This window comes from Ambystoma mexicanum, chromosome 4q (genome assembly GCF_040938575.1).
Source record: "Ambystoma mexicanum isolate Mex_15411 chromosome 4q, UKY_AmexF1_1, whole genome shotgun sequence".
In the NCBI taxonomy this organism is placed as follows: Eukaryota; Metazoa; Chordata; class Amphibia; order Caudata; family Ambystomatidae; genus Ambystoma; species Ambystoma mexicanum.
The window spans coordinates 229275302-229301056 of NC_090928.1; the positions used below are offsets into that span (position 1 = coordinate 229275302).

Consider the following 25755-nt stretch of genomic DNA (forward strand, 5'->3'; position numbering starts at 1 on the left):
CTCGGGGACCCAATGGCGGCAATATGAGGTGATACACAACAGTCGTCTCAATTCTTTAAAGGTACTGGGATAGGCCATTTCTTGGATTAACCGTACCCTTTCAGGTGACAGTGATCGACCCTCTGCAGTGAGGACATATCCCAAATAATCAACCTTAGGCATTACATATTGCATTTTCTTAAGCGACACTTTGTGATTATGATATGCCAAATGTTGTAACACGATCAAGGTACCTTCTTTACAACTTAATTCAGTGTCTCCACAAATAAGAATATCATCCACATACTGGAGGAGCATCACACCAAGGGATAACAAAATTTCATCCAATTGTTGTTTTAGTGCTTGGCTAAAAATAGCTGGGCTCTCTGTGTAACTTTGGGGCGCTCGACAAAACCTATATTGCCATTGTGCTAACACAAAGTAGAAAAGGTATCTGGATGCTTCAGCTATGGGTATGGAGAAAAAGGCATTTTTCAAATCCACAACGCTAAAATAAGTAGCCGTGGGGGGGGGGACCATAGTAAGAATACTAGTCACACTGGGGGACAACTGGATACCTGGGGTCCACAACCTTATTAATTCTCCTGAGATCAATAATAAATCTGTATGGGGTCACTTCATCTCCTTTCTTATGGGCTGGAAGAACCAGGGAGTTACAGGAACTGTCATCACATTCCTCAACAACCCCAAGCTGCATCAGGTCCTGTACAATCCTAACCAATGCTGCTTCCCCTTCTGGAGATATTCTATACTGTGGGGTTCGGGGTAGAGGGACACCATGTTTTACCTTAATCACAACAGGGGGAATATTCAAAACCCCCCACATCATTACTAGTAGCCCAAAGCTCTGCGGGCAATGCCTGTAATTCTGGCGGAAAAGGTTCAGTCAAATAACAACCACCAACTTTGGTTTTACATATGGTCATTCGCACACCTGTCGGAGAACAATAAATGGTTGCATTTAGAGCTTTCAAAAGATCTAATCCAAGGAGATTCTCGGGACACCTGTTAGTAAGTAACCATTTGCTAGTCATTTTCACTCCACATATAGATGTTTCAACTTTCTGAGACACTGGAGTACATATGGGTTCCCCACCGAACCCTACAGAAACCTTATTTTCACCCGATAGTGGAACTGAGGGATGGCCTTGGCGTCAACCGAGCTGTTACCTGCCCCGGTGTCAACCAAGCATTTAACGGTGGGGTCCTGTCCTATTTGTAATTTAACATACGGTCCTTTCTGGTCTATAGGAACAGACACCGCCTCCCCAGGTTCACTAGGGGCGTTTCAACTCATTGCTGCTGTGTTATCAAAGAACATCATTCCACTCAGTTCATCCTCCGCAAACCCATTGCCATTCACTTCAACCATTTGTCGCTGCGCCTCGCCAGTTAAGAAAACATTACTTTCAGGGTTTACAAACCTTCCCTGTCCTTGGGGTGGTCCCGTATGAGGTCCACCCCGGCCTCTTCCTCTCCCACCTGCCGGTTGACCCCCTCGTGCCATCAATATAGGACACGTTTTTCCAATGCCCCGTCTGTTTGCAAAATGAACACTGATCAATTCGAGGGGGTGTCCATTGTGGGGAATTACGTGCTGGGTTTCTTACCTGGGGTTTCTGACCCTTTTGTTAACTATAAGATGGTTGTACCAACTGTTGCATTAGCACCTTATTTTTTAAGTTCCTGTCTGCCTGTTTCTTACCTTCCATTTCTTCCTCCTCCTGCCGTTCGTAATATTTAGCCATCTCTAGAATCTGGGACGGAGTGCTTGCCTGCCAAGTGCTCTCACCCAATTTGAGTGGTTTCTTAATTCCTTTACGCAAACCCTTCACAAAGCCCATGGCGAAATACCTCTGACCCGTAGGGTTGCTAACAGACTGACCACTGTGTGCCTTAAATGCACTTTCAAATTTCAGGAAATAGTCCCCAACTGTTTCTACAGGGCCCTGTATAACAGCATCCATTTTCTCAACATTCACATCTACTTCTGGCAACACGTCACTTAATGCTCTTAATATTCTCGTCCCTAGTGTTTTCAGGCCCTCTGGAATGGGGTCAATTGGTTTCCGGTCTGTATCCTTTTTCTAATGCTGTCCAATTGATGACATGCCCAGGAGGGTCCTGAGATTTAAAGGGTTCCCATACATCAGCCGGTGTCACGGCAGACATCACATGATCAATGTCCTGCAAAGTCAAGGTACACATTTTGAATAGCGCTCTTAGCTCCCTATAGAATCCCGCGGCGTTAGTCCTAGGGTCCGGAGTGCTTTTTATTATACTAAACGATTCTGCTCTAGTGAGGGGTACATAGACATATGTCTTGGTTACAGTGGGGTCTTTGGCTGGGTCTTCATTTGCTGTAACAATAGGCGCGCATTCCCTCAGGGGTGCCATCATTGGGGTTTTTGGGAGAAATACTTCTAATAATTCTTTGAACAATCTGCGCGTCCTGAAATCCTCTACTTCCCAATTAGGCTTATACGTTTTTAACTCGGCCTCGCACTCTCAACTTTTTACAAACTTCCTCCCGCCCACCTGTTCCACATTCCGGTGCTATTTTGTTCAAAAGTTCTGCCAGACATACCAGGCGAGTTGCCTCGCTATGGGTGGCAAATATGTCCGTCCAATATTCTAACTTCCCTGGCTCCCCTACTTTAAGTATCCTTTTAATCAAAGTGTTAGTTGTCGGTTTGGCATCATGCAAGGACTGCGCTATTCTACAATTTTCCTCTTCTTCCCACATCAGTTGGTCGTGGTAATCTTTCTTTTCCCTAGTTACCCGGTCAATTATCTGATTGTATTTATCCCATAGAGCTGCCGATCTTTTTCAGTGTCAAGGTCCTTATAAATGTTATGCAAACCCGCGGGCCACGGGCGCTCGGCATCATCTCTCAACCACTTATTAACAAGGTCGCAGTGTATTCTCATTACCTGGCGAAATTCCTTCTTCTGGCAGATGTTCAATTTCTGTCTTACCCCTCCAGCCGGGTTATCAAACAAATCGTTTGCTATGTATTCTAACCTGGCAAATTCAACCGGAGTGAAGAAGGGCGGCTTTCTAGGCAAATGCCCTGCTTCCTCTTCCTATGTACTATTTGGATCCATGGTGCCAATCCGGGTACCATATGGGGGTGGGGGTGGAGGAGGATGTGCAGAAGGCACTTGAGGCGCAATATTAGATGGGAATATGACAGGTACTGTTAGTCGCAAAAGATTTTCTGTTAATCTGACTGCATCCTGATCAGCTTCGATGTTAAAACTGGCGATTTCCTTTTCTGATTTAGAGAGAAGTGGGTGCATACCTTTACTATATTTTATTAGGGCTGCCCGATCCTCTACATCTAGCTGGTGCTCAAACTCTTTATTATCCAACTCACAAGCCTTCTCCTGCAAGGTTCGTTTTTGTTTCTTTCTATCCTTTTTATCTTGGGACATTTTCTGCTTTATCGCTTCTGTTCGCCACTGGCGAATAGCATCATGCTGGGCGGGGCGGACCTTCTTTCTTAATAATACTAATTCCAAATGCTCGAGTGTCTTAATATCGAATGTCCCGACCTTAGGAGGCCATCTAAATTGAACAGACTTCTTTGTGTAGTCCTCCCAATTTTTGCAAAACTGTACCGCCTCCAGCCCATAGTTAGTTAGAATAGTATAACACGGAGTGCCTTCAGCAGGCGCATGCATAGGTTCCTCATTTTTGTTTCGGTCACACAAGTTTCCCATTATTAAATAAAATACCTTACCAAACCCGAATAATACGTACCATAAAACTGATACCAGTGGCCTACCGTCCACCAATACAATTTCTGCAGATACAATTCACTCACCACACCAAGGAGACCTCCCCTCTGTCTGGTTCGTCTGGTGCTTGGCAGAGCAGTCGTCTCTCCTTCTTCCTGATCTCCATCTCCGATGAGGACTTGCGCTTTTGCAGAAAAGGTGCAATATAATTTGGGCCCAATTAGTCGTCCGCCGGAGACTGGAGCTCACTGGAAGGCACGCATCAAAGCGATGGTTGTATCTGCAAGGCCACCAGCCAGGGACGCCAATTAGTCAATGCTAAAATTCACCAGGCGGAGGTCTCCGTCAAAAATAAACGCACTCGTAAGTGAGTTCAACAATCATTTATTGCAATAAAACAAAGCTTCCGCGGACGGGCCGACACGTAGCATCATAGTGTGTGCTGCCAGTGTTACGGTGAGCATGCTTTTTATAGGGAAACGATTACATTGAGTCTTATGCCTGGCTCAGAACCAGACATTTTCCAAACATACAAATTCCTGTCAGAACACTTTTGGCTGTATTCCCAGACATTGCGGTGAGATTTTACAAAGGCCGGGCATAGCAAATGGTCATCATTCATATAACTTATCTAAGCAAGTCATAATACGCTTCACGATGCACATATAACCTTTGACATGTATGATCGTACAACAAGCTAATTCATTACACTTGACACAGGGGGGAATTTTGCAAGCTACACATATCCTGTTGCTGTAGTGATAATGATGTCCATTTATGGGCTGTTGAACAAAAGCAGGACATATCTTTTTACAGAGTGACGCACGAGCGCCTGGAACAATCCCTTTCACACACATTCCAGAGAATAACAAAAGTCAGTACAGATGGATTCGTGCTTATGTTCCCAGGAAAGAGCGCGGATGTCAGGCAATCATTATTTATAAAAGAGACTCTAGGGTCGGCGAACACATGCGGACCTGCAAAGCTGCACACTGTGGGAGGGAAGTGTAAAAGTGCTAACAAACACTGTTTATGTAGCTTCACGGGAAGGAGAGCAGGGGGACATTCCTAAGTCTATGAGTAATATGCACTCGAGGTGAAAACCCTGGGCCTCGTGTATGAACACAAAAGCAGTTGGTTTAACATGGACATAATGCTATAACATGGCCAATGTTTTAAGTCTTGCTGAGGCAAAGAAAACCTGGCAATTACATTATTTTGGTATTTACAAATGCACGTAGGTGGCGTGGCGCGAGTTATGGTTGCTTAGCTTACCATAATTGGCAATGTCCAGTGTTTTTAGGTTTTACTGTGAAGTATAATGTCCCTTTAACTGCCATGGGTATTCCCCGCCCCCCTCACACCGCCCCCCCCCCGTGGCCAGGGCCTTTTTTGGTGATTTCGGTATGTGGCCATTCAATGGCTTGTAACTTTTTTGTTACATGAGGTATCTCGGCCAAATTTGGCTCCTTTTATTTCCCCAGGAATCCTAGGTTGCTGTAGGGGGGTGAGAGAAAATAAGCAAAAAGGGCGCAAATTTCGGGTTTTTTCAAAAAAATTCCAATAAAATTATGTACAAAGAAGCCTGTGGGTTTTTCCTTGTAAGAGCTTGGAACAAATGGTTTGCTGTGCTGAGTTCCCCAATTTCCTGGCGTTCAAGAACCGGTTGAGTGGAAACGAAAAAACATTATTTTGATGTGGTTATGAACCGTTTTGTGAGAGGTAGGCGATTATGGCCATTTTTGCCAATTGGACATGCATGGACGGAATGGAAGAAAAGGGTAGGAAAGCCGAATTGGAGGACCGAAAGGCATATATTTCTGAAAAGTAGACAAAATTCCAAGTTTAGGAAGGGGTGATTTGCGTAGGTCAGGCAACAACTAGGTAGGGGAAACTGCCATAGATTGGGGTAAAAGCGGAAAAATGACCGAAAAAAAGTATGTGTTGGACATGGTTGACTTGGTACAGCAATGGCTTCTATGAATTTTGAGAAAAGCAATGCTCTGCTACATTCCCCCGACTCTTGCAGTTAGGAGAGCACACTTTTTTTGTAGTGTTTTACAAAACAAGCAATACCACAAGCCAAACACTGAGCCATGTTACACAGGAGTTTTACGCTCACGGCCTGAACAGATGCACTTAGCATGTGTAAATCGGGAAAACCAATGTGGTGAGGACCGGCAAGCATATATTTTTTGAAAGAGTAGAAGCAGCCCTTTTCAAGGGTAGGTGACTTGTGCAGGTTTCAAAAGAGTATGGTGCCTAAAGCAGCAACTAAATGTAGGTCACATTTGGGAAATGAAAGGGTTGTGTGACAAAGGGCACCAGTAAATGGGTCAAAACGTTATGAAAACCACACAAACACAACACATGGCCTACCGTCCCGCGTTCCCACAGGTGTCCTGATGAAAACGGTACCTCACATGTGTGGATGCACCTACCTGGCCGCCAAGGGGAAAGCCTAAAACACAAGTAACTCCAAGCCTGTTTTCAGACCGGAATTTCAGACTCTCTGCCGACCGGCACAACATACGGATATGGGCCTCGGGTGTCCAAGCCACTAAGGAAAACGGGGAACCCCATGCATTTCCGAAAAGAGGACACCCGTGGGAATCTGCAGAGGTATGATTTGCGCACATCGCCCCAGAATTTATTACCCAGACACCCCCGCCTCACCCAACTATTGCGACAACAAATGGCCCTTTCATTGTGAGACCTTCGGCCACAGCTCCAGGACCACTGGTGACCTTGGGGGCACTCAATTAAAAAGGCCTAGAGGCACCCAAGGGCACACATCAACCACAGTCCTCCGATCTCTCTGCCTGGCCAGCGCTACAGCTTTCCCCTCCAGGAAGGGACTTGGACCCTGCCGCGGCACCCTGCACCTACTGCTGAACTTGGGGGAGAAAACACCCACATGGGAGAAGGGCGGCCAAGGCCAGTGACATCACCCCCTGACTGTCCTGCCCCTCTAGCTACCCTGCGTTACTGCTTGGCCCCCTGCAAAAGAATGGGGCGGGGAGGTGTTGGAATTGGACCACAGAAACGGTGACCGTTGCTAAAAAATGAATGAGCTCTGTATCAAGTGTGCACTGCATGCTCAGAAGAAATGACCGTCTGCATTACTACCAGACAAAGTTTTTGCAAAATTGTAGCTAATTATGTTTAGCAGCCACCTTCCTCAATGCAAGGCACACCCATCACTGCCCCCAGGACCTCCCTACTACCCATTCCCACCCACACCACTGACACTGCAGCCACAGATGCTCCCACCACAGTAACCATCCACCCCCACATTACCATAGCTATCCACAAAAGTAACATATGCAGTACTTACATAAGCCAGCAAAAGCTTTCCAGTAGCGACAACTGCAAAGGAACCAAAAAAGAATTACATTCAGTACTTAGCCTGCCAATAACACATTCACACTGTCTGCCCGCTATCTGTAAACTTTTCGATTCCTTCAACCAGACACATAGCATATCCGAGCCATCTACCACCACGGAAGGCTAGACTACACACTGATAGGAAATGGGAATAAGATCAATGAGCGTATGGCAATCCCCAGCACAAACAAAAGCTAGTACGAATGGCTTAGTGGCAAACAGCCCTCCAAGGCGAGCAGCACTGTTCAGCTGGGGGGCAATTTGTGCACTACCCCAGCAAGTGTGTCCCTGGCCAACCCAATACCTCCCCAGAGCACCCACTCCCGTTCACTCCACCAACACTACAGGCCCAGTTCCCACCAACCCAGTACCACCAATCTGCCCTCCGCATACTATACAATGTTGCAATAACCAAAAGTCCATACGTACGTAACAAGGGAGAAGCTTGACGTGCACAAAACCTGTAAAAGGAAGAAAAAAAACCCATAAATTATCTGTGTCAACCCAGCCAAATACCAAACCACCCAAACAGGCCCTCCATTGAATTGGGCAATAGGTTGTAGGCACCCTGGGGCCATATTGATATATGGCATTTATAATGCTCCTATACAAGTGTTTCAAGGCGTACCGAGCGAAGGGAGGGGGAACAAAGGGAGAACAGACAACAATCCTACTAGGCCAGATATCATTCAAATGGCCCACTAATGTGCCCATCTGCATCAAGCGAAGTTTAGTAAGCAAAGAAAACAATTGAAAATGCTAGCCTGCACTTTGGGGGGGTCTGAGGGGCACCCTACACCGCTGGGTAATTTTCTAATGGAATGGGGGGTGACCCTCTACCCCCACCCCCCACCAAATGCAGGGGAGAGCATCTCATGCAGCCCTCCTTGGGGTCAGATGCCCCTTCCTAAGACCAGATATCTGCCCCAGGGAGGGCTACAAGGGGTGCCCCATTTCCCCTTGGTGTGAGGGGGAGAGGCCCACCCTCCTTTTCTGTAAAATATATCCCTGGTGGCTAGTGGCCCCCCCACTCCCACCCAAAATTCCGTTTTTGTGCTTTTTGTTTATTTTGCCCCCTTCCCTGGGGGCAGATCAGCCATCTGCCCCCAGGGTTGTACACATATGTGCCCCCATGCTTTGGTGGCCGGGGGGGGCAGAGCTGCTTACTGTAAGCAGCCCCCACCTGCCCCCCCCCATTCAAAGACATCCCTGTGTCTAGTGTGCATTGCTGCCCGTGCGCCCTGCGCCCGATCCTTGGGCAGCAATGCTGTCACACAGGGTGTCCTTGGAAAGGGGACAATCTCCCCTTTCCAAGGACACCATTTCTGGAAAAATCCCTGGTGGCTTGGGCCCCTAAACCCCCTCCCCCCTTCCCATCACTTTCTTTTTTTTTTGTTGTTCCCTTCCCTGGGGGCAGATGATCAGCCATCTGCCCCCAGGGTTTATTAGATATGTGCCCCCATGCTTTGGGGCCTGGGGGGGGGGGCTGCTTACTGTAAGCAGCCCACCCCCCCTCCCCCACTTCACAAACATATCCATGGTGGTCCAGTGGGCATTTCTGGTCACGGATCGAGCGCTCTTTTACAAGTAAGTACACTTTTCAACACTTGTTCTACTTTTCAAGGCAGACTCTTTAAATTATCTAGCCCTCCCAATTCTAGTACATGAGTTCTTTGAGGCAGAAGAGGGACACTAGTGGTCTAGGAACCAGCAGTAGACTGGGTGAGATAGGGCTTAGTTGCAGGCTAAATCGGAGTTCCTGAGGAAGACTGGGCAAACAAATAAGTAGTTCACTTCACTTTACTTAAGGTCCTGGGACTTCAGAGAATACACCCTAGGAGGATTCTGGCAGTGGGCTTGGGTGAACTGGATGAGAAACCTCCCAATCACAGTAGCACCCCAAGGATAAACTGGAATCGCAAGAGACTGAATGTAAGTAAATACCCCAGCCAACACAGTACCACACAGAACACAGAAGAAGTGTTGTAGCAGGAAGACTTCAGGATATGTAGCCCATAACCCGGTGGATGGATTCCTTTGTCTAGAAGATGGAAGACCGGACTTCGGAAGGACATTTGCAGCAGGGATCATGGAAGAAGGCTCCAGGCAATATTTTCCTCGCGGCTGGTGGTGGCTTTGTGGATTTGGCACCTTTTTCAGGAGCATGGAAGAAGACAGAATATTGCTGGTCGGATTCTAATTGTTTGCAAGGTCCAGCACACTGAAGGTCAAGCAGGATGCCCACAAAGTTTCAGCAAGGTTCGTAATTCGGAGGACCGTGCACCGCACAAAGGCTCGTGGCCCCAGGATATTGCAGCCCTGCAAGGTCGCAGCACGACGTGGGATGGCTCAGAATGCAGGACTACATGACTCTAGTGGGTCTCACAGGCTCTGGGTCGACGTTTTCAGGATCCACAGTTAGATTGGAAGGAAGGGGAATAGCAGGCACTCTGGTTGCTGGAAATCGCTTCAAACTTAGTTTCTTCATCTTCCTCTTTGGTTTCAGCTCCAGTGATCGACTTGGCAGATTCCAGGTTCAGAGCTTTTAACTGCAGCACAACCTCTGCATTCTCTCCCGCATTTTACAGAAAGGGGCAGTCTGGCTGTCCAATCGGGACGGTCAGCCCTCCACTGGGACTTGGTTCCTTTCAGGCAAGGTGAAAGACAAAGGGCTGCAGAGGTTTGGTCTCCTCCCTCGCTTTCGCCTTTCCAGACACACTGGAGCCTGGGCGGGGAATTCACAGGATTCCTGCCGAAGACGAAACTGCTACTGAGGTCGTTCCAGCATAGAATGACAGGGGAATACCTCAGAAACGACAAGCACACAAGGAAGGGTGAAAAAAGGAGCCCACTATTTTTAGAAAAATGGTAGCCCTTCTGTGCATTACTGAGGCTGAATTAATAGCCTAAACAAGTCATAAAGGTAAAGCCACTGCCAGCAGCCATTCATGTAAAATTCTCAATTGTAGCAAAATGTTACCAGGCAAGTAAGAAAGGTCATACATTGTATCCCCCAGCACTCCACATAACGTGGGGTCTGCTGGCTCATGTAAAGGGGGATGAAAATCCCCCTTTACTACTTGGGAACTGTAGTTCACCCAAGTACATGAAAGGAAAATTAACCCAGCCTAAGCCCAAAAGTTGTAGAAAACTAGATCTTCAACAATACAATATGGAGAGGCATAAAAAGGTCGCCCATAAAAAAGACAGGAGAGGGGGAAATATTCCCCTTCACCTAGGGACAAGGTACCTGGTCAAAGCAAAAGATCTGGGGTTGACACAGGTCAGGAAGATTGCTCAGTGATGGGAAAATCTTATCCAACTATGTAACCGGGTCGTTGTTTTGTGGCCTTTCTTGGAGCTCGCTTGAGTGAATGGTATCTGTGTTAATGGCCTTACACGTAGCTCAATCCACATCCGTTTGCGTTTGTGAAACCATAGTGTGGCTTGCCTTCTCTGATTAAAAGGTTGCCAACTGTTTGAAATGTGCATGGTATGCGATTGAAGTGTTGGTGTGGACGTTGAGCCCTGGCTGTGTGCGCTACTATGGAGTAGCTGAGTGAAGGCACTGCTGAGGGTCCTTGCTGGAAGCTCAGTTGCTTTCTCCTGAAAGCGAAGCTCTGTGCCTCTTGACCAGTGATTCTGTTTGGGTGCGTCCATCCTTGATCCAGTGGGGACAGTTGGATCTACCTCCTCTGTCCACTTTGTGTTTTCTCTGGAAGCCCCTGACCGTGTATACCACTGACACAGAAGTTGGAGCCTGGACAACCATGGTGCTACGAGGCACGACATTTCATGCTCTTTATCTTGAAGTGAACCTCCTATGCCCTGGCCCGACGAGCCAGTGGTGGAGCTGTGGCTAGAGGGTGTGGGGAGAAAGGCAGTCTCATCACTGAGGACAAATATTTGCTAGAAGGCCATGCAATGTATGTAGGTATGCATGCATGCATTGCTGGAATCCCTGCCTTCGCCACTCCCCAATGGTTTGCCTGACAAACAGCATATAAATGCAGCAACCAATACCAAGTGTGCATTCCCAACTCCGCAAAACAGTAAAACGACAAAATGCGTGCAGCGGTCCTTATCACCTTCAACTCTGGATAGAGATCCCCTCTGTGGCTTACTCCAGACAAAGCAAATGCCAAAGGCCTGACGCACACTTCCTCATACGAGAGGAAAGAACAAGACGAGTGGCCCAGGCTTCACACTTTTACAACTCTTAAACTAAGTAGACCCAAAATGTACTGCCCTACACAGGTTCTTCTATGTTGCTTGACATACACAGGCTCTGGAAGAAATCCAAGAACGGCCTATGAAAAACCACAAATCAGCTTGCCAAAGAGTTGCTCACAAACCACTAACATTCTCCCGGATCTAAACTGTATCTTAAAACCCCTTCGGAAAAGCACCTAAACTGTGTTACACCTTAACTTTGTCACACATCCACATGACATAACCTAAGCCTCAAATAAAGGCCACTGCATGTCGCATTCACAGGCTTACCATAGCGCAGCATACACCTCAAAAACATGCACTCACCCAAACTGTGCAGAGTCCCCGGATCCCAGTTCCACATTTGGAGCACATGACACTCACAAACACCATCCATTCCTTTTTCCTTTAAGCCTTATTACTGCCTTGCCAATTGAAAAAGCCTCCTACCCCACAGCCCAATAGTTTCAAGAGCAGTGGTCGAAGGAGTCAGGGCGGGCTTTGCCTTTAGACCTACTTCATGATTACCTGACCTGTGACTATTGGCACCCAACACTGGTGGTCACTTCTTTTTATTGACTTGTGATCTGGATCTCCTCTGGTGGGGTCCTTCATTGGCGCCAGCCCAATGATTGCCTCTTCACCATCTTCCCCTGGAATAGTTTTACATTTTACTACCTTTTCCCTATTATATGGGACTTGCTTATTGACTTTCTCCTGTTAAAGTATGTGGGCAAAACATTTTGACACAGTGAAATTAACAATGGTTTGTGTTTTTTTGTGGTCTTTTTTATAAAGAGTACATTTTTCAGTAAGTATTCTGTTGACATTACTTTGTGTGTAAGCTGTTGGGTAAGATTTTCATTTCAGTGCTAAATCTTTCTGAACCTTTTGCTTGGACTTGGTAATAATTTTACCTTATCCTTAGGTGAGTGGGATTTCTTTTCCCCCTCACCAAGTCTTTTACTCTTTTTATGTGTGACCTTTTTATGTCTCTACATAGTGTATGATTTATCCCCTGTCTGTTTTACCTGGTAAAATTTGTGTTACAATTGCAAGCTGGTGGCACTGGTTTTATCTTAGTGACTTTTTAGTCTTATTACCCGCAGCCTGTTAAGGCAGCCTCTGTAATGCACAGAACGGCCACCGTTCTGCTAGAATGGTGGGCTCCTTGTTTTTCTGCCCTTTCGCATTTGTTTGTTATTTGAGTTGTTCCCCTGCCATTCTAGGCAGGAAGGACCTCTGTGGAAGTTTTGTCTTTGACGGCAATGCTTTGTATTCCCCACCTATGCTCCAAGTGTCGGAGAAGGCAGGAAGTGAGGGAGGAGTCCAAAATTTTGAAACCCTTTGTCTTTCACCTTGCCTAAAAGGAACCAAGTCCCAATAAGGGAATGGGCGGGGGGGGTGGGGGGGGGGCGACTGTCCTGATTTGACAGCCAGACCGCCCCTTTCTGATTGCAGAAGTTGTGCTGCTGTTCCTGAGTAATAGTCTGAACCTGGACGCTGCTGAAAAGTGTTCTATCATCATTTCGCTTTTTGTAGGTCTCCTAACAAGACATTTATTTATTTATTTTGGCCATTTTAGGCAGCCTACAAAAAGTGTAAAAACAGCATTGCTTTGCCCCCCCGCCCCGATTGAAACTTTGTTGGACACCTGCTGGATTTCCAGAGACATGATTCGAAACCCTGAAGTCCCCTCACCAGAGTGCAGAACAGAGAGTGTAGAGAATCCGACCGGCGATATTTGTTCTTCATCCCCAGCCTCAAACTGCACCCCCCCCCCCCCCCCGCAACCCCACCCCCCTCACCTTCTCCCCCTCCAGCAAGGTGCAGTGCCTGGGAAGCTTAAGATGGCTGCAGCCGAAATTCAAATGCAGCAACCTGGCTCCATCGAGCCTACACCCTGATTGGATGTCCTGACAACAAATGAGTAGGAGCCCCCAGCAATGAGATGCAGCTGGCCTGCATCCAAGGCCGGCATTTTAGGCCGTTGGTAGTATCCGCCTCTCTCTGCCGGGATCGCTGATCTCCATCTCGTTTCACCTAAAACGTTGCATGTGCCCCTGCATGCCCACCTTAGCATGCTCCACAACAAAGGTAAGACTTTGCACGCATCTGCGAATGCTAAAGTAAGATTTCAACCTCAGCCCGCCCATGTGATCCGCCTCTTTGCAGCCCGCTATATCCTCCTACCAGCACCTTCCTCTTGCTTTTCCCCAAGCCTCTGCCAGCTGCGCCTCAGAAAGTCAGCCTGGTGCACGCATCACAACGGCCACTGTACATCACACCAATGTGTTGCCTGACATGTGTATCACCCTACGTGACGCATGCCGGATCATCTACGACTCTCTCAAGGAGCAAGAACTTGAACTCTAGAACGCGCCTTCATCGCCCTGTACACATTACTTCTGCATGGCCAGTATCTTTGGCTATCCTCAGACGCAAAAGATCAATGCCACTCCTATCCACAGTACTCTATTGTAGCTGGCACCAAGCAAATGCAATGGCCCGAACATCAAAACGCTTGCTTCAAGAACCTCTTAAAAAAAAAACACTGCCCCTGCTACCAGACCGAGTAAATCTTCCCTAGCTGCTAACATGTACGTCTGGTCTCAACCATGCAAGGTATCTGCACTAGATTTTTTTCATGCTGCAATTTTACGTGACATAAATGTACCCTTGCTTACCCATGCTGCTACCTCTCATCTCAAGAAGATGAAGCCCTTATCAATATATACCTGAAAATTCAGGAGTGGATGGTATCCAATGGGCTGGTGCTGAATAGTGCTAAAACGGAGCTTATGCTGGTAGGCTCCCCCAGTAAATCAGAAAAACTGGATGCCAACTTTAAGTGCCTCACAGTGGATAATTGTGTTATACAGGTCCTAACCAAGGTCAAGACCTTGGGCGTCTATCTGGATAAACACATGAATATGAAGGCCCAAGTGAACAATCTAGTCTCATCTTCATCCTATTTTATCAAACTCTTTTCCACCTTACACCGTTAATCTCAGAGAAAAATGCAGAAACCCTGGCTAGAGCCATTATTGGCTCAAAACCGGATTATGGCTGCAGTCTCCTGGTAGGTATTCTGAAAGTAGAGATTCAACGTCTTCAAGTGATTCAGAATGGGGCGGTAAGAGTGGTAAAGGGCTTAGGTAAAAGGGACCATGTCTCCGAGGCGCGTAGGAGCCTGCATTGGCTGGCGATTGCAGCAAGAGTCCTGTTTAGGCTCCTTATCACACACAAATGCATTATGGGTCAAATGCCTTTGTATCTGAAGGAGGTAATTGTTCTAAAAGACAACGTGAGGACTATTTATTTTATTTTTTACTAAAATGTTATAGTTTGATTTTTCAAACTTTTCATTTGTCTCCAGTTTTCCAAGGTTTCTTTTTAACTTATTACAGGTTTGCCAAGACTTAGAATTTCTTGTAGAAATTGGCATATTGTCAAGATTCGTTTTTTCGATCTGCCGTTAAGCATTTCCTTCCATCTCTCTTCTTTCTCCATCGTTTGCTCTCCGATCTTATAGTAACTGCCGAATCTGGATCTTTGTTCTGAGAGATCATTGCATTCCATTAGTAGGTGGAAGAGTGTTTCAGATTTTTGGGTATCTGAACAGAAGCGGCAGAAATGTTCTGTAGAAGCAATTTGTCTGGTTTTGGCTAGATAGGAGCGTGTTGGTATTGTGTTCGTTCGGACTTTCAGGTATATTGCACGCATTTTGCCATCAGGAAAGATGGTCAGGTAGGCTGGCAATTCGTTGATGGATCTGATGTCTGTCTCGCGTTGTAAGTTGAGGGTGTATTTTGTTTTTTCCTCGCGGGGTTTTTTATCCAGTCATTTTCCATTATTTTTATTTTTGCATGTTGAGGGCGTAGCGTGAGCATTTCATGTGAAATTTCTTCTGTTTTCATAAGTTGCTCCAAATTATCTTTCCACTTAGCAAGGATTGTTGTTCATTGCTCCGTCGTGGGACTTCAAGATTTGAATTGCTGGTGTTTTCTCGTTGGTGAGGAGCTTGCGGTATAGGTCTAATTGTTTCCATAAAACAATTGAGCTGATGGACTGCACTGCTATTTCGGGTCTGATCCTAGGCATAGGGAAAGATGGTGGCAGCTGCAGGATCGTACGCCAGAAGAGTGCTTCTAGTTTTGTCCAGCCGTAGTTTGTTGCGTATATCATGACTTCTGTTCCAAAGACTATTGTCGGAATCACCTTTTGCTTTTAATATGTGGTTATTGGTTTGAAAGAGTATTTGCCAAATTTGCGCTGGATCACACATCCTTGTCTTGCCAGAGATTGAATCCGTTGTTCCAGTTTGAGTCCACTCTTTTTCAGATTTGGATTGGTTTATATGGATGCACAAGTACTTGAATGTTACTTCTTCAAGCTGTTTGTGATTTAGATAGATTTTTAGTTGTTTTCCGTTGTTTTTAGTCGGTCTGGACAGTTGCATGATTTTTGTCTTTTTTTTTTGTATTGGTGAGTTCATTGAGATTCATGTAGAGGCTTAGTTGGCTGAGGCTGTTTTGTAGACCTGATGGTGTCTTGTCCAGGAGAATATCATCCGCATATGTCATGATTTTTACCGGTATTGAGTTGATCTTTGGGGGGTTGAGGGCATCGGACTGTAGGGGAGTCTCGATGTCTGCAGCAAAAAGATTGTACAGTGTAGCTGCTAGAGGGCATCCTTGTTTTAGTCAGTTTTCGGCTTTTATTTTTGATGTTGTGTGGCCTTTTCTTGTAAGTCTTATTGTTATAGATGTGTTTGAATAAAGTTGTTTGATTGGGCATAGTATGTCGTTGGGGCATTCCCATTTTTCAAGTTTATCCCAAAGTTTTTGCCGGGATATCCAATCAAAGGGCATGTGAAGGTCTATGAAAGCCGCGTCGATTTTTGTTTTGTGATCCTCCGAGATTAGCCCATCTCCACCCCAAAACCCTAACTGACACAATTAACACCATCGCCCCACTAACTGCAACAAAACGTCAAACCTGTAGCTCACCTCAAATCTTGGTACACCAAGACCTCTCAGACCTTAGAACCAAAAAATTTATTTTTGAAACCTGCTGGATGAAAATCTCTTCTGAGGCCACAAACGGGAGTTCACGTTCCTATCTAAACAATATAATCCTTCATCCAAGCCAAAGCCTCTACGCTCAATACTAGAAGAGCCAATGCTAATCAGACACTATTCTTAATTCTTGGGGAATTAGAAACCCCGCCCGCCCCCCGCCACCACCTCGACTAAACACTCAGCCTGGTACAGTAGCATACAGAGTGCCATTCTGCAAAAAATGTACATTCTCCACAACAAAATTCTCACCAAACAAGCCAGTTTAAAGCTCTCCCCTTTGAGCACTGAAGCATCCTGCATTCCCACCTCCAATATCACAAAAACTTCACTATTTAGCTTCAGCAAAATAGCTGTAATGGAAACCCTCCACAGTCGAAAAAGTTTGAAGCCATCAAGATGTTAATGGGATATGTCGCCCCCACCCCCTGTCATCAAACACTGGGCGGAAGCACTAGCTCTGTTCATCCCAGCCATCAACTCCTTCTTCTTGACAGATGTACTCGCCTGCCTTAAAGAAGGGGTCCTACTCATCCTAAAAAAAAGAATCCACTTGACCCTGCGCTTCACAAACTACTACCGGCCCATCACCACAGCCCCCGTACTATTAAAAATACTAGACAGAGCTGGATATGTACAAATTCAACGTCACTAATAGCCACATCCTACGAGTCTGCCAATCAGACTTCTGCCCTCGTCATGGTACGAGTCAGCACTCCTGGACCTAAAACATTAGAGATGTGGGAAAACCTGCCCTTCTGCTCCTCCTAGATCTCTCTGCTGCCTTTGACTTGGTTGACCATAATATACTTTGCTACCACCTAACATCCACAGCCCCTCCCTGAAAGCGGTTTCCTGCATCGCTCCATTTCTAGAAGGTTGAGCAATGAGTCGTCTCAGAAAATGCCAGTGCTGCACCCTCCCCCATCAGCTGCAGGTACCACAAGGATCCTGTGTCTCGCCAACACTATACAACATTTTCACAAAGCCACTCTTCAACCTCCTTGACTCCCTCCGCATAGTTTGCCGACAACACGCAGATTCCCCCTAGCCCCCACCCCTCACCGGGACCTACACCAATGATGCTGCTGCCCTGGACTCTATCTATGCCACCATCCAGGCCCGGATGGTGCCCCACAGTCTGTCTCAGTGATGAGAAGACCTACCTTCTCCTTTTGGACCCTCATTGGTGCTAATAGAAAACCTGATCCAGTCTTCGCAGCCTTCAACATTTGATGGTTCCCTGATCGAAGTCTCATCAGCGGTCAAGACCCTAGGAGTTGACCTGGACACAACACTATCCTTAAACCGGCAAGTAAATGCCATAGCCTCCACAGTGGCTTACTCAACTAAACTGCTAAACGCTGCCAGACTTTTCCTCTCCACAGAAAGTTGTCTAACCATCGCCCGAGCAGTGATCGGAGCAAGGCTGGACTACTGAATTGTTCTCTTCTCCAGAACTTCTGCTCACAACTTAAACAAACTCCAGACTATTCAAAACAACGCCTTCTGAGCCGCCCTAAATATTCCCAAATCGGAACATATCTTGGCGGCTAGAAAAAAGCAGCACACTGGCTCGAGAAAGAATTGCCTTCAAGACACCATTATACACAGGTGTATCTCCAAAACTTCCCAACCTTAACTATCACAAAAAACTGCTAAGACCCTCTCGTCCAGGCCCACTAGGACCCCTTAAACCCACAGACTCTTCGTACCAAAGTAGAAACGTGCCAAAGCGGGAGGATCCAGTTTCCCAGTCATTGGTGCTAAGCAATGGAACGCTTTTCCACAGGCGTTTAGAGCAGAGGAATCCAACTGGGCTTTCCGGAAAGGTCTTAAAACCTGGCTGTTTGTCTAAATCTGCTCACCTTGTTTGCTTTCACGGTTATGTGATGCTAGTCTCTGCAATCTACACTTGTATCTGTAATGCCTTGTATACCTACCATTTATGACCTCCGAATGTGACTAGGTGTATTTTTTCTCCTATACAGTGCCTAGATGCTTTAGGGTTTGTGCGCTATACAAATGAAAAAATAAATATAAATCAGGCTTTTCTAAAAAGGCGCCAAATCCACAGAGCCGCGAGAAGAGCCCTTTGCTGGAAGCCTTCTCTGACGACTTCTGCTGAAAGTTCAGACCCAGTGTCCAGTTCATTCGTCTCCAGGGACCGGGTCCTGTGCTGCAGCATCCTGAAGGCAGCCACTCCAAAGCTCTTCTTTTCTCCCAATGTGTGGGCTTGGGTAATACTTACGTCTTATGTGCATTCTGTGAGGCTAAGTAGGTTATTTGTGTGGTTGGGAGTTTGCCCATACTATTTGCCCAGGTCTAAGGCTGGAACACATATAGGGTGCCTTATGTGAAGTCCCTGAACACTTTAACTACATTTGAAGCTAATACTTACTTGTTTGAATGGTTACATGTGATTTAACAAATACAATTACAGAGAATGCTGTAATAATGAAAATGTTATAACGCAAAATGTTTTTATTTTTTTAATTTGGGGGATCCCCCATCCAAATCCCCCCATTTCGCTATGCTTTTAAACCCACCCAACCCCCTCCCCACCCGTTATAACCCCTTTCTTCACCCCATATGAATTTTAATCCAAAAATCAATATTTGTTAACATTTTCGTTATTACAGCATTCTGTAATTTAATTTGTTAAAATCACTGCATACAGTTTTGAGAAGATATCCTCTGGAACTTTGACTTTCCTGCAACTGAACCCTATCCTGACCTGCGTACAGCTGGCACCTAGACCACAAGGGTCCCTCTTCAGCCTCATGCTATACACTAGTGTTGATCAGATTTTCATATATATGATAAATCTTCCTGACCTTCGTCAACCCCAGAACTTTTTGCTTGGACTTGGTAATTATTTTACGCTGTCCCTGGGTGAGTAGGAGTAGGAATCTTCCCTCAAATCCCAATCCTCCCCGTCCCCCCGCTTTTATTTTATTTTTTTAAATGGCTGACCTTTTATGTCTCTCCATAGTGTTTGGTTGAAGTTAGTTTCCTATAACGTTTGGGCTCAGGCTGGGTTGCCCCCTTGGGCTCTGTTAATTTCTCTTTCATGTACTTGGGTGAACTACTGTCCACAAGTAAGGATTTTCAACCCCCTTTACATTTTATATAGCGAGCCAGCACACCCCACCTTATTGGGAGTGCTGGGGGGGATACAATGTAGCCCCTTGCTTACTTACCTGGTAACATTTTTGTTTACAATTGCAAGTTTACTTGAATGGCTGGTGGCAATGGTTTTAACTTAGTGACTTTTTAGTCTTACTCTGAGGCTGTTAAATCGGCCTCGGTAATGCACAGAAGGACCACCATTTTTTTCTAAAATGGTGGGCTCCTTTTTTCGCCATTTCGTGTGATTGTAGTTTCTGAGGTCTTCCACTATGATTCTAGGCAGGAACGACCTCAGTGGAAGCTTTGTCTTTGGTGGGAATCCTTTGAATTCCCCACCCAGCCTTCAAGTGTTTGAGAAGGCAGGAGGCGAGGGAAGAATCCAAGACTCTGCAGCTCTTTGTCTTCCACATTGCCTGAAAGGAACCAAGTCCCAGTGGGACCTGGGGAGGATACTGGCAGTCCTGATTGGACAGCCAGACAGCCCCTTCCTGTAAAATGCAGGGGGTGAGTGCAGAAGGTTGTGCTTAAGTTCCTGATAAATACTCTGAACCTGGAAGCTGCTGATAAATCGACCACTGGAGCTGAAACCGACTAGGAGGATGAAGAAAATACAGCTGTAGCGATTTCCAGCGACCAGAGAGCTTGCTCTGTAACCAGAGCCTGCTGTAACACTTCCTTCCAATTGACCCGGGGGTCCCAAACACGGCGACTTCTACCATGATGCTGGTTAGACCCATTAGTCCCAAGAAGATCTACATTTTGAGCCATCCATGACCACCTGCAACCTTGCTTGGCTGCAATACCACAATACCCTGGGACCTAAAGCCGTTGTGTGGTGCATGGTCTTCCAAAGTCCGAATCCATCTGGCATTTTGGTGGCCGCCTCCTGGCTCTCCAGAGATACAAGTCGAATCCCTGCACCAGAGTGAAGAGAATCCGACCGGCGATATTCGTTCTTCACCTGGCTGCTGTAAAAAGGTGCCAAATCCAGAGCCATGAGAATTCATGAAGTATCTGTTGCTGGAAGCCTTCTCTGACTGCTGCTACAAGAAGTTCCCATCCAGTGTCCAGTTCTTTTGTCTCCAGACCAAGAATCCAGGGACCGTGTCCTTTGCTGTTGCACCCGGAAGGCATCCACTCTGAAGCTCTTCTTTTCTCCCAAGGTACTGTGTGGGCTTGGGTATTACTTACCTTAAGTCTGGTGTGTATCCTGTAAGACTGAGTGGGTGATTCGTGTGGTTGGGAGTTAGGTGACTTTGGGCAAATCTCTTACCAGTCTCCATTTGCCTGGTTTTTTGTTTCTGGCGGAAATTGGAAGATTTATAGTTTAGCTAAACGCGTGTGTTAATCAAGGTAAAAATAAGTAAATATTTATATTTTCAAAGGCTTGTGCGACAAAACATGAAGCAGAATTGCAAAACATGAACACGCATCCATTAAAAAGTGGTGTGTATGTGGCTTGCGCATTTTTGTGGTATGTATATTGGTAGTGTATTATAAGGGCTTTAAACCTGTATAGAAAAATAGATACAGCTATATCATGCATCGGTATACAGCTTATGAGGTGTAGGTGTAGGTTTAGACATAGACCTAGATCAAACAGAAGTGCCCCACAGGAGGAAACCTGACCTAGGTAGGCAATTGCAGCATTTACCTGTGTTTCATGTCTGAAAACCTAATCGCTCTAGCGGTCATCAAAATGTGTTTTAAAAATAAAGGCAGTTGGGTGCTACAGTTGCACTTGTGTCATCTCCGAGGATCCCTGTCGTGTAGCGTCAGTATGTACGTTTATCTGCTTTAGGGAACTGCAATTCACGTGAGTAGAAAGGTTATGGCAATGATTCTTGCGCTGTGCTGTGGGCCTAAAAAACCATGAGGCTTACAAGAAATGTGACTTTTTATTTTGTAACTAACTTTCACATTATTTTTGTTTTGCAGTATGCCTTAAAAAAGCCCAACGCAGTCCTATATAAAAAGTAAGTCATCTCTTCTCTTCTAATTTCATGGCACGCTGTGTGTAAGGTGACCGGGGTGCTTCATTGTCTCCAGGCGATGCAGATGAGTGTCTACAGAAATAGAAAACAGTTCTGCTTCTGGTCCCCACAGTTCCTTTTCTGCTCTACTTCCAGTGACCTTTTCTAGGCATGTGGTGTGAATGTAAGCTATAGAGCACTGAATGGGCACACCAGTGGGAAGACAAAGTACTTTTTTGCTATTTAATTCAGTAGCGTAATTCAGAGGCATGTTTTAGAGAAGGGATGAGTATTTGGTTTAACAGCATTAAGCCCAAAAGTTCTCCATTTCACCAAAGATGTGTGATACGGGAGCTAGCCGGCAGTGTGTGTAAACACCTCAGTTTATATCTAATAATGAGATGGAGCTGAAATGTTTTCGTTTTTCTTGGTAGTGGTTGATTGAGGGGGAACAGGAGGGGGAAATACTACACATCTAGGGTAGATGGGTCAACCTTTACAATTCTAGCCATGTCCCTTGTCCGTTTCACAATTCTTTTGTCTAGTGGTCGTCTGCAGCACAGTGTGGTCCAAACATGTAAACAATGGAATTTGCATGAAATTTAAAATGGGGGCACAAATGATTAGACGTTACTACAGGCAACATTGTTTCAACCGTACACCATTCTCTGGATCAATAATGGTAATCCGGCCAACCAGAATGAATACTTCAATAATGACCTCCAGAGTTCCTCCACCATACCCTCTGCCATAAAATGTAGGGAACACTGAACCTGCCAAGAATTGTTTGGAGAGAAAGAAATCGTGCTCTGTAACCTATTTTATTATGTAGTCTGGGCTGAACACACTGTTTTACCCTTTTGTTTGCACACACTGTCATTGGTAAAATACTGTGGTTGAATTTGCCTCACATTAGCTTATTCACCCACGTGAAATTGTGCTCTAAATGTGAAGTTCCACTGTAAGATGGAAGCCAGCATTATATGGAGGATATTGCCTTGCAGTAGTTAGTAGCTGCTCACCATTGCTTGGTGCTGAACCATCCCCCCCCCCCTTAACCCATTTGTACCTGTCCAGCTGTCTTTCCCTATTCCAATCCTGCTTCTCTTATCGGTTCCATGTCATTTCTTCGCGGGATGTTTTTTCGCTGGGTTTTTTACCGCGTTTTTTTTCTTCAGGAAAAACCCATCGAATTGTTTTTTTTTTTTGTGGGGGGGAGGCCCCCCCATTTTCTAAAAAATTCGATGGTTTTTTTTTTTTCGAAAAAAAAAAAAATTTGCGGTAAAAAACATCCCGCAACGAAAGGACGTCGTACCCTCTTTTCCTCACTGTTTTTTCTTTCTGCTTTTTCCTTTCCTCATACCAGAGTCTGGTTTACACACTGTTGTGGGCACAAAATACACCACTATCCAGACAAGCCTCTGCCCCATAGGACCACTATAATGGCGATGGACGCAGTATAAATGCTTAGTAACATAACCATTGATGCTGTACTGATTTATTTTTTACTGATGCCTATGAGATTATGAATGCTTTGGCTCTCTTCTGTGGCTATTTGGCTACTTTTGTTGCTATTCATTCCTTGGGAAAATTCAGCTGTTAGCCCTAGTCCCAGGAACTCCACTGTATAAAATATGCACTCCACAGAGGCAAAGTAGGAATATTTATTTCAACATAAGACCGGAGTTTAATCAATCGGGTGTTCCAACTAAATAATATGGTAGCGCTATTGCTTCTTTTAGTTAGTATACAACATCTCCTCTTCAGAGCAAACTGATCTATAAATATTGCATCAAGAGATTTTCCTACAAAAGACTACACATTGTTGGATTTGGCCTGTGGATGATCGTTCCCTTGCCATTGGTGCATAGATCACCAATTAGAGAGAGAGAGAGAGAGAGATAATTCACCATGGTCTCTCTCCAACATGTTCTGCTATTATTTAATAAGCGCCACATCACATTCCCCCATCTTGGCGCTCAACAGTGGGCGAACAACTAAAACTAGAAAAGTAAAGTCTTTAGGGCATGGCTGAAGGAGAGATGAATTAACCGCAGCCCATAGAGGGTGAGGCAATGAATTCCATAGTCCAGTGGCTATCACTAAAAAGTAGTGTCCCCAATCCAACTGTACTTTATCTTGGGAACAGGCACCAAACAGGCATTTGCAGACTGCAGAGCTCGGCCCGGGACATGAGGCTGAAATTTGACCTGCGAATATTCAGCTCCCTGACAGTAGAAGGCTCTATGCATCAGACAGAGGGCTTTCAATTTAAAATGTTGGACTACCGGGAGCTAGTGGAGTTTCTGTAAGACTGGGGAAATATGAGCACAGCTGCCGAATTTTGAAGAACCTGTAAACGTTGTATGAGGTAGCCCAGTTGGGCTAGGATTAGTGAGTTGCAATAGTCAATAGAAGTGACAAGAGAAGAGACCACAAGGGCAAGGAGTGCTGAGTTTGAGCTGAAAATAAACCCTCTGACGCACTGGCCAACCTGTGGCTGCATAGAAAGAGTGGTGGAACGTTTCACACCAAGATCTTTAAAAATGGGGACCGGGGAAGGAAATGGACCCAGAGAAGGTGACCAGAAATTGGGGGTCCAAAAAGAAGATGCAGGAGGGGGGCCCAGCACCTCTGTCTTCTCACTGTTCAACTTGAGCCAGTTGTTGCACATCCATTCCCCCACAGCCTCCAAGCAGACTTGGTACCTGGCTGCCCACTCAGGAATAGAAAAAGTCCAGATGGATTGGGTTCGGTGTCGTCAGCATATGAATAGCAAAGGAAGCCGTGGGATAACATCAATTTGGTCAGAGGTTGAACATGGGTGTAAAAACGAATTGCGGACCCTTGGGAAACGCCACGTGTGGGCCACTGCCTGAGAATTAAATGGAGAGAAAGTAAGAAAACCAAGCCAGGACAGTACCCAAGAGGCCGTCCCTGCCTGCCGATCCAGAAGGACACCGTGATCAATGGCAGCAGAGAGATCAAGTAGCAACAAAGCGCCGATGCAGCCTTTGTCATGTGTTCGTGCCAGATTGTCCATAACGGAGTCCAGCACACACACTGTCCCCCGTCCTGGGCGTAAACCAAAACTGACGCGTGAAAGAAAAGATTCCTCAAGAAAAGTGCTGGGTAATGGACAGACCAAACATTCCAAGAGCTTCATAAGGAAAGGGAGAAGAGCTCTGGCTAGAAATTAGCTGGGATCAGAGGGGGTATAGAGAACCTTTTTTTTTTTCTTTATTTTTTTTTTTCTTTTTCTCCTTTTTTTTTCCCCCTCAGTCGAGGGATCACTGTTGCATGTTAAAGAGGTGCAGGCATCAGCCCTGTCAAAAAGGAGTAATTCACTGCATTAGTCAGTAAATAAACAGTGGTAGGCAAAATATCCTTGATACAAAGGGGTATTGGGTCCGTAGGCACTGGGTGCGGGGGTGCGGGGGAAGCTTCAGTTAGCCACTGACACCACCTCAGATGGAAAAAAATAGGAAATGCTGACCAAGAAGTAATGGGCAAAGGGACTGTGGCTGAATAAGGGACGGCCGACAACCAGTATGCAGAGGAGCAAATGTCGGACCGGATTGTGCTAATTTTGTCAACAAAATAGGATGTGGAATAAGTCCTGCAACAAAGGGACCAGATCAGGTGTGGCAAGGGACAAGCCCCGAACAACCTTGAACAACTCTTTAGAGTGATTGATGGATGTCTATTGGAGAAGCATATATGGGTCCGTTTGGCACTAGCAATGGCTAGATGGTACAGCGTGGCGGCCAGCATCAAAACAAGTTTGGCAGTCGGATCATAACTAAGTCTCCATTTGTGCTCAGACTGACTACGCTTCAAACAGAGCGCATGCAGTTTATCCGGAAAACCACGGTTGAGACTGGTGAGCAGGGGGTCTGGAGTTCTTTAAGGGGGACAGCAAGTCCACCACCGCTCCCAAGGTAGCCGATGGAGAGGCCAGGTCCGAGGGGTAGAATTTGAGTGTTGATTTGTACAATGTCATCACAAGAAACCATACACAGACAACCGGTGTGGGAATGCAATGGTGGTTTTGAGATCCTAATGTGCTAGACAAAAGGAACATTGAAATTGTCAGCCGCAGTCGCTGGGAGAGTTGGAAAAACATTTCGGCAGTAGGGAGACTATGTGGGTCCAAAGTGTTGCCCAACCCATGGGTAGGACAGTTAACTTGTTGAGCAAGCAACACTTCATTCATAGCAGAAATT

General features: G+C 45.9%; 1 protein-coding gene across 1 annotated transcript in view; it reads left to right on the forward strand.

The window, feature by feature from the left end:
• The window catches only part of RPF2 (ribosome production factor 2 homolog), a 420196-nt gene that overhangs the window by 66827 nt on the left and 327614 nt on the right, over positions 1 to 25755 (forward strand). The window contains exon 3 of the mRNA XM_069607771.1: positions 21495 to 21532. Coding sequence (XP_069463872.1) covers positions 21495 to 21532 — 38 coding nt within the window. The remainder of the gene's footprint in view (positions 1 to 21494; positions 21533 to 25755) is intronic.